The sequence below is a fragment of the Austrofundulus limnaeus genome, unplaced genomic scaffold (genome assembly GCF_001266775.1).
Source record: "Austrofundulus limnaeus strain Quisiro unplaced genomic scaffold, Austrofundulus_limnaeus-1.0 Scaffold264, whole genome shotgun sequence".
Lineage (NCBI taxonomy): Eukaryota > Metazoa > Chordata > Actinopteri > Cyprinodontiformes > Rivulidae > Austrofundulus > Austrofundulus limnaeus.
In genome coordinates, this window is record NW_013952666.1 from 68,435 (window position 1) to 78,523 (window position 10,089).

At 41.8% G+C, this 10,089-nt stretch overlaps 1 protein-coding gene across 2 annotated transcripts in view; it reads right to left on the reverse strand.

The window, feature by feature from the left end:
• igfbp2a (insulin-like growth factor binding protein 2a) overlaps positions 1–10,089 on the reverse strand; it is a 25,254-nt gene that overhangs the window by 2,397 nt on the left and 12,768 nt on the right. Inside the window, exon 2 of one of the 2 annotated variants that reach the window (XM_014020709.1) lies at positions 2,073–2,230. In XM_014020709.1, coding sequence (XP_013876163.1) covers positions 2,073–2,230 — 158 coding nt within the window. Of the gene's footprint in view, positions 1–2,048; positions 2,231–10,089 lie in introns of both variants that reach the window. The other variant, XM_014020708.1, reaches the window with a different exon arrangement.

The following is a 10,089-nucleotide window of genomic DNA, read 5'->3' on the forward strand; positions in this document are numbered from 1 at the left end:
TATATATATATAATAATAACAAGCATTTCTATCACATCAAAACATTAGTTGTTCATATCAAACTGACTTTCACTGATGTGTTGAGCAAAATTTAACACTTAATATGAAAAGTTACAAGATAACTCTAGCCAATATACTGTACCTAATTGATTTTTACAAGTACTCATACTCATACAAAATGCCCCGATGCTTAATGGTCTGAACTTATATAGGGGTTTATCAAGCCCAAAGTCCCCAAAACGCTTTACTACAATCATTCACACACTGATGGTGGTAAGCTACATTGCAGCCACAGCTGCCCTGGGACACACTGACAGAGGCAGAGCTGCCATGCAGCGGCACCACCGGACCCTCTGAACACCATCAGTAGGCAAGCCAGGTGAAGTGTCTTGCCCAAGGACAACACAGCTGAGACAGCTGGAAAGGGGGATCGAACCGGCAACCCTCCGGCTGCAGGACGACTTCCCTTCACCATTCGGCCACATCTGCCCCGATACATCACTGATGACATCACAAAGGTTGAAAGCCAAGATCTTGCTATTTTTTTCAGGGTGACCAGCTGAAAGAAATCGATGTTAATTCGTGTTCGTTACCAAGATGTGTGCGAAACCGTGCAGAGAATGTAAACGCATTGAGAGAGTCTTAAAGTACGGCCATACAAAACCAGAGCTCTGCTGATGTCCAGTTTAATGATACCAGGGAAATCAGACCGAATCAGGAATAAATAAAAGAGTATTTAACATTAGCTTCAGGGCAGGACTCCCGCCTATTGATTAGATCATCAGTGAAGGGGGGCCCTGTCTTTGGCAGAGTCCTGCCCTCTCACAAAGAAATCTACCCTAATGATTAAAAGTTCAAATGTGTTGTATTTGTTATCAGGCATGTTTCTATTAATATAGAATCATCAAGTTAATCAAAAGTCACATTTAACAGTCATTACAGTTCTATCATAAAACAAGGCATACTATGTGTAATGTAATTAAACCAGTAACATAAACCCCATTAATTCCTTCTGTTGTTATCATGGCAACTCAGTAGTTTAAATTTTAAAATCTTAGTGATGCCATCCTGTCAGAGACAAGCAGCCTAACTGGCCTAAATCTTGGTTTAATTTGTACTGTATTTGCATTATAACTAAACAAAATGCACTTACAGTTTCACAAGCAAAAACCTTGTCAAATAAATCACAAGACATGATTTTGACAAACATTTACCTGCCTGCCAACAGTTGCTGGTGTAATTACCCCTTTGGTGGAGGTAAAAAAAAAAAATTGATGTTTTTTTTATATTAATGATGTTAAAAATACAGGGATATAAAATTTTGGTCTTATTTCCCAGCACTAATAGGAACTACTGCTGAGATGTAAGTAGGTTCCATCAGGTGTATATTGCTTTGCCTTCAGTGCTTTTGTGATGAGGTTCTTTTGTTAGCATCAATAGTTTGAGCAGTGGTTTGCATTGTTGGGTTGGTCTTTAACAAACGTGTTTATACCCAAATTAGCTCTTCTTTTGGCCAGGTTTTGTTCCTGGGTTCTGCTATACCACAGCAGAGACGGACAGACTTTAAGTTCTTTTGTATCCTATCTTAAATCCATACACCTCAAGTTGTACAGATCGTAAATTACATCAATCTCCCCCCATTTTGCATGTATATAGGTGTTTTTTTAACTCAGCTCCAAAAGCCTATTAGGAAATGTTAAGTCTTTCTCTTCACTAGACTGTACCCCCCTGTTGTATCGTGTGGGAGTACTATGGATTTTTCTTAAAATCTATGGATTTCTGCAGGTAAATATCAGAAGGGGTTGACATAATATATGTATCATACTGAGGAACCAGAAATTCATCAGACACATACAGCATAATAAATAAATAAAATAAAGGTACTTTGATAAAGGTGACTTTGATACCACATCGCATGTGAACAATAAAACAACTGATTACGACACATAAGATAATTTCTATCAGTAAATAACTTGGGACTTATGCATCAACTTCACTGACATTTTAAAGAAGTTGTTCCAGAGTTGTCCTACAGAGCAGACACTCACCTGTTTGGGCCGAGTAGGTCTCACCTCTTCCACCTTGTTGGTCTTCATCTTGGTCTTCATTTCCTGTCTGTGTTGGCGCACAGCGCTCTCTTTGGGTCCCAGCCAGGTGGTCTCTTTGGTGGGCCTTCGGATGGTGGGGATCTCGCTCACATCCAGTTCGGGCTGCAGCTCCACAGCCTCGCCTGTGATGAAAGATGTCAAAATATTAAGTTGCCAATTGATCACACGACATTTTGATCATTACAGTTTATTCTGGTATTAAGAGGTGAATTTATTCAAGTAGGTCACCGCATCAGATTTTTTTTTGAATTATCACTTTTAACTCTGGGTTTAGAACTCTTCTACAGATGGTTTTACTATTGTTTATCCGGCCTTATTAGTGGTTTTATTCTTTGTAGAAACTAAGTTTTGGTCTACATTTTGCCTCCGTTTGAATTTTTCTGCATCTGGGTCTTTGATCCTCTATTGACCCTGTTTTCATCAAACCAAATTTAAATAAGATGCTTGCACACGTTGTTACCAGTAGCCTGTTGCAAAAAATACCATGTTTTACCTTTTATATTTGAAACTATGAGAGATACAAAAGAAAATGTGTTTTTACCAGCAGAAAATTGGATTTTTTGACAGAAGTGTTAGCTTGCAAACTTGTATCTCCAGTTAGCTTTGTCGTCTTAAAATGAAACTGGCAGTAAGAACTGAACTACTATTAGAGTAGGGCTGTCAAACTCAGCTATGCCCTGGTCCACACAGCGAGATTTTAAAATTGTTGGCTGATTTTTTTAAAATCTGAGAGACCCCACACATGACAATAAAATATCCTGGATATAACTGGTTTGGTCCTACAGTGTGTGGTGTACAGAGACACAGGCCAAAGACAACACACAAACAGATTTCACTCACAAACATTCAGATGTCTGACGAGAAATCTTATGAAATCTCTCCAGATCAAATTTTAGTACAGAGTAAACATGGCTGAGTATGAAAATGCAATGGTGATAGTAACAAACAATAAGATGTTTCTGACATCCAGTGGACTTCCTGGTATACACCAGAAAGTCCAGTGGATGTCAGAAACGTCTTATGGCAGTTGTTTTGTCTTCTGTAGTTTGGATTCCCCTCCATGTTTCTGTCACCTCGCTTTCTGATTGGCTACATGTCACCTTCAACAGGCTCAGGCTGTGTGCCCATTTGTTCTCGAGGAACACCACACACACCTGGGTTATTGGGCCAAGACAATCAATCCATCCATTATCTATACTCACTTTTTTCCTTTCAGGGTCGCTTGGGTCACTGGTGCCCATATACAGCAGTCAGAGTGCGAGGGGCGGGGTACACCCTGGACAGGTCACAAGTCCATCACAGGGACACACACAGAGACAAACGAGACAACCATTCACTCTCTCACTCACACCTAGGGACAATTTAGAGTTACCAATTAACCTAACATTCATGTTTTTGGTCTGTGGGAGGAAGCCAGATTGCCTGGAGAAAACCCACACATGCACAGAGAGAACATGCAAACTCTACCCAGAAAGGTCTCCGGGTCGGGATTTGAACCGGTGACGACCTTGCTYAGAGGCATCAGCTCTACCAACCACTGATTTGAGATCGGAGTGGTCCCAATGCTCCAGTGACCCGATCAAGGATAAACGGAAAAAATGGATGGATGAAAGGATGGATGTATAGCCATAAATGATAAACATTGACAGCATAAATATACTCATATATTTTATTATAACTAGGATTTGGAGAAGGTGTAGTCTATCTTTGGTGAATTATTTTGAAAATATGGATGTTATGCTGACACCGCACTTGATCCAGCATCCGTCGAGAATACTCAGGTTGAATTTGGGACGAATGTAATGTAAATGCTCTCATTGATGATAAAGGTTTTGATTTTACTGCTATTTCACATTTAAAGTATTACCATTGGGGGTCGATAAAATGTTAACGAAGGCCAGATTTGGCCCATGGGCCTTAACTTTGATGTGTTTTAGAGCTGAAGTAAACCCTCTTTACCAAGTTCAGTTTCAGTTTTCAGTCCCTCAGGGTTCCACTTGGCTTGGACCCCTGCTAAATGACTTCAAACATTTCAAGTACTTTGTCTTGTCTTGTCAAACATGAATTTAATCAGGAAGAAAAAAGAATACTCAGACAGATGGGGCAAAAAAAGCAAGGGGCTACCAGGTCCAGCAGAACTTGTTGTTTCTGACAACAGTGCATAGTTTGGAGTTAACAGAGAGGGAGTGGAATGGGAGGGGGGGTGTCACTCCAAAGCAGCTGATTTTTAGATTAAAAAAATATGACATAAATTCTTTACATAGCTCATCTCAGCTCAAGTTTACTAGCATGAAATAAGTTTTTTAAAGCAACCGTGCCAGAACACCAATTATTTTTTTGCTGAATCTTTGAAAGCAGCTAATTCCTTAAAGAAGGTCAAATACTTGGCCATTAAGTGGGTAGTTCAAAGTTATGCAGGCCATGCTGTGACATGCAGGCTTGTGGAAGGCGAATGAAAGCAAGCAAGGGTTTTTAGCAGAAACAGTAGACCAAGGAGACAACCTCGGAGGTAGATTTGAACGTCTACGGGAGAACAGGGGAGAGGAAATTCCAAACGGAACAAAAACAAGGTGCTGGCGCCCTTTTGTCATCAGATTGATCTGATGTTGTTGAACTTGAGTTCTCTCTATGACGCTCCACAGTACTCTCTCTCTCTCTCTCTCCCTCTCTCTGTCTGGGATTCCTCGAAGACAGTTTCTTTGGAAAAAATAAAAAAGGGATGGGTGGGGGTGGGGGGTAAAAGTCAACTGGAATCAGGCGTGTCCTTGCACATGTATGCACAAGTTGAGCAGATAAACACTCAGCACATTTAAGCCAAGGAGCCTTTGCTGTCTTATCCCCACAAGTGCAAAACCATCACTTTGTCTTTTTCTGATGAAACCAAGAATATTTGGTCAAACACAATATCCGATACTGAATGTACCCACATACTAATCCCCACTCCCCATCCTTAGTGGGTGCACCAGGCCTCTGCAGAACAAGCTGCTGCACAGCAGAGGGCTAAAGATCAGCAGAGTCAACAGGGCAGTGCCTACTGTCCAGTCGGCTGCTTGACTTAATCTGGGCACAATGGCCCGAGAAGCTTCCCCTTTCTATATCTGATCCATGTCGAATTCCCAGGTGACGTGTAGGACAGAGGTGGCATGGCTGATTGTTCTGATTCTGGTCAACTGAGCAGATGGTGGAGGAGTGGAAACAAGAAAACTACGAACCATCTATTGTCCCTAAAGTATTGCATTGATGCTTTTCTTGATTCTGTTGTTTGAAGGGGTCCTACAGAGACCAGGCAGGAGTAGAAAAAAAGAGGTTCAGCCTGTTTAGCATCATTCCACCAGTGAACAAGCCACAGAACATTATTTAGGTTCTGTGAAGTTGGGCAGATTTTCACTCCCTGATTCAATAACATTTAAATCACAAACTGCAGTACAAATGGTAAATTTTATATTGTTCCCAAGACTGTTTTTTTTTCTACCTGGAAAACATCACTAAAATAAGGAACATTTTGACGCAAACTGATCCACGCATTTTTCACTTCTATGCTTGACTATTTTAAGTGGTTGTTGTCCCACATGTGGGACAAACCGGTGCAGTTTCTTCCATTAAACATTTCCAGACACTACAAGGGGTTTTTATTTTGAAAACCAGGATGACAAGTTCTCTGGTTCTTACCTTTAGCCTGACACCCTTTTTAGCCAAGTGGGCTGGTCTATGGCTTCAATACAGCCATTTGGCGAACCCCACATGTCCCACAGGTCGGACAGTCGATTTGATTGGGTGCAGGATCGAAAAACCTAAATGGATTTTTGTTGTGACACCACAGACGTAGCCAATCAAATTCCAGCGAGTTTGATATGTTAATGTCAAAGATTCAATGGTTTTACATTTGAAAAAACAGATCTTTCTGGATGTTCTCTCCGGGTACTCCGGCTTCCTCCCACAGACCTAAAACATGACTGTTAGGTTAATTGATAACTCTAAATTGTCCCTAGGTGTGAGTGAGAGAGTGAATGGTTGTTTGTCTCGTTTGTCTCTATGTGTGTCCCTGTTATGGACTTGCGACCTGTCCAGGGTGTACCCCGCCCCTCGCACTGTGACTGCTGGATATGGGCACCAGTGACCCACGCGACCCTGAAAAGGAAGAAGCGTGTACAGAAAATGGATGGATGGATGGATCTTTCTGGATTTCTCTGACAGTTTTTACCAGTTGGGCCCCTAGTGGTGAAAAGAAGAAAACAAGTAAAACACATTATTTATTTATTTATTTTTAAGCCAAAACCTTTTGAATAAAAAGGTGGCCGGTGAGTGAAATACTGTATGTCTTATAAAGACTCTTGAGTGCTTCAAATAAAAAAAATGTGATTTTGGTGACAAGATACAGTATACAMATACATACATACATACATACATACATACATACATACATACATACATACATATATACATACATACATACATACATACATACATACATACATACATACATACATATATACATACATACATACATACATACATACATACATACATACATACAGGGATTGGACAATGAAACTGAAACACCTGGTTTTAGACCACAATAATTTATTATTAGTATGGTGTAGGGCCTCCTTTTGTGGCCAATACAGCGTCAATTTGTCTTGTGAATGACATATACAAGTCCTGCACAGTGGTCAGAGAGATTTTAACTCATTTTTTTTGCAGATTAGTGGCCAGGTCACTACATGATGCTGGGAAAACATTTCCTGACTTGCTCCTCCCAAACACCCCAAAGTGGCTCAATAATATTTGGATCTAGTGACTGTGCAGGCCATGGGAGATGTTCAACTTCACTTTCATGTTCATCAAACCAATCCTTAACCAGTCTTGCTGTGTGTATTGGTGCATTATCATCCTGATACAAGGCACCGTCTTCATGATACAATGTTTGAACATTTAAAGGCACATGGTCCTCCAGAATGGTTCGGTGGTCCCTGGCAGTGACGTGCCCATCTAGCACAAGTATCGGGCCAAGGGAATGCCTTGATATGGTAGCCCAAACCATCACTGATCCACCCCCGTGCTTCACTCTGGGCATGCAACAGTCTTGGTGGTATGCTTCTTTGGGGCTTCTCCACACCGTAACTCTCCTGGATGTGGGGAAAACAGTAAAGGTGGACTCATCAGAGAACAATACGTTTCACATTGACCACAGCCCAAGATGTGTGCTCCTTGCACCATTGAAAATGATGTTTGGCATTGGCACGTGTGACCAAAGGTATGGCTATAACATCCCTTTCAGACAGCTTCCTCTTGTGTCCACAATTAATCCTGTTGGATGTGGTTGGTCCTTCTTGGTGGTATGCTGACATTACCCTGGATACCGTGGCTCTTGATACATCACAAAGACTTGCTGTCAAGGTCACAGATGCTCCAACAATACGTGCACCAAGAAGTTGTCCTCTTTTGAACTCTGGTATGTCACCCATAATGTTGTGTGCATTGCAATATTTTGAGCAAAACTGTGCTCTTACCCTGCTAATTTAACCTTCATACTCTGCTCTTACTGGTGCAATGTGCAATTAATGATGATTGGCCACCAGTCTGGTCCAATTTAGCCATGAAACCTCCCACACTAAAATGGCAGGCGTTTCAGTTTCATTGTCCAACCCCTGTATATTAGGGGTGCAACGATACAGAAAATTCATGATACTGTTTGATACTTTAGTCTCACGGTTCAAGAATTTTTTGATACAAAATTGAGAAATTTTCACGTACTTCTCAACTTGTAATTTATTGAAATTAATTGTAAACATTTGTTTAACCTCAAAAGTAATGTTTTTAAATTAAATGTTGCTGAAACTGCAATTTTTTCAGTGGATCTGCACTCAACAGTGCAGCCTAGGTGGAGTAGTCGAACACAGATCCACTGAGCCTTCAACACAGAGCATCACGCCAATAGTCACTAAAAGCTGCAAAAGACTGGTTATGGCCCACATCAAAGCCACCATAGATGTTACTGGGGACACACATCTGTGTGCATACTGGGAAAACCGATCCACAGAGGACACCATCACCTCTGTGACTACATAATGCCCTCACCCACCTGGAGAGGAGGGATTCATATGTCCGCATGCTCTTTGTGGACTTCATGTCTGCCTTTAACACCATGATTCCCCAAACCATGGTAAACAAACTCTCTTCATTTGGACTGAGCTCCTCCCTCTGCAACTGGGTCCTGGATTTCCTGACCAACAGGCCACAGTCTGTGAGGATCAACAACGTCTCCTCCTCCACCATTCTCAACACCGGCTCCCCCCAGGGCTGTGTGCTGTGCCCCCTCCTGTTCACACTGCTCACTTCAGACTGTTTTCCCAACAGTACAAACTGTCATACTGTAAAGTTTGCGGACGACACAATAGTGATTGGATGCATCACAAACTGATGAATCGGGCTACAAGCAGGAGGTGGAACATCTGGAGAGTTGCAGGAAGAACAACCTCTGCATCAATGCAGGAAAAACTAAAGAAATGATCGTGGACTTCAGAAGAGGCAGATACATTGGGGGTGCGTGTGAACAACTTCACCTGGGGCAACAACACTACCAGCCTGATCAAGAAGGCACATCAGCGCCTCTACCTCCTGAGACGGCTGCGGCGGGCTGGACTCGGAAGCTCAGTCCTCGTCTCCTTTTACAGATGTGTGGTAGAGATTATTTTGTGATCCAGCATTATAGTGTGGCACGGAAGCTGCACTGTAGCGGAGAGGAAAACTCTGCAGAGGGTGGTAAAAGCTGCACAAAAATTAGTTGGAGCTAGTTTCCCCACCACCACAGACATCTACACCTCCAGATGCAAGAAGAGTGCCACCTGCATCAGGAAGGAACCCTCCCACCCAGCACACACACTTTTTGTTCCGCTTCCCTCAGGAACTAGTCAGGTTAAAACCAGACCCTTGTACTTGACTTTGCTTCATACAAGGGTCTGGACTCTCGGCTATAGAAAAGTGATTCTTGCTGGAGGCGTGGCCTCTGTTGAAGTTTAAAACGATTGGATCGGTTGGCCGCGATGTATGTGTGCCAGCTCTGCTGTGAAGGAGGCTAAGCTAAGAAGCTAACCGGAAATCGCGTGTGCTGTAAACAACCCTACTGAGAGGAGAAARATACCGAGCCYAACGAGACGGCTGTAAATGAGAGCTGCTGCTTTGTCAGACAAATTTATTTTCATTTGGAAGCTTTATCAACACGGACTGGCTTCATTCACTTCCTCCACTGCCGTATGTTAACTAACTAGCAGACACTGCGCAGAAAATTGACGTTCAAAACTCTGCCTTCTGTTTGCTGATTGGCCCAGGTAAAATAAACTACAAGCAGACACTGCACAGAAAATTGATATCGTTCAAAGCCCCTCCTTCTGTTTGCTGATTGGCCCAGGTAAAATAAACTACAAGCAGACACTGAGCAGAAAATCATCATTCTGTTCTCTTATTGGCCTGGATGAAAACTCTCCTGAAGAAATCCTTGTCTATGGAAGAAATCCCAGATGGAGCAGTGAAGGAAAACTAGAATTGAGCAGAACTGCGTTGGAAGGCAAGGGCCAGGCTACTCACGAAGGAGATTGCAGAACATCAGGTGCATAACCACCAGACTGAGAAACAGCTTTGTTCCAGAAGCTGTGAGACTTTTAAACTCTTAAAACAACAACAGACAGAAACACACACACACACACACACAAAAAATAAATAAAACTCTAACTGCACATTCAATGCAAGTGTATTTGCAATTTTTGCTTTGTTGCACGCATTTTTCATCTGATTTTATTTTTTTTGTAAATTTTTGTAATTTGTAATCTTTGTAATTGTTTTTTGAGTATATTTACAGCGGGTAAAATAAGTATTGAACATGTCAACATTTTTCTCAGTAAATATATTACTAGAGGTGCTAATGACATGAAATTTTCACCAGATGTTGGTAACAACCCAAGTGATCCATACATACAAAGAAATC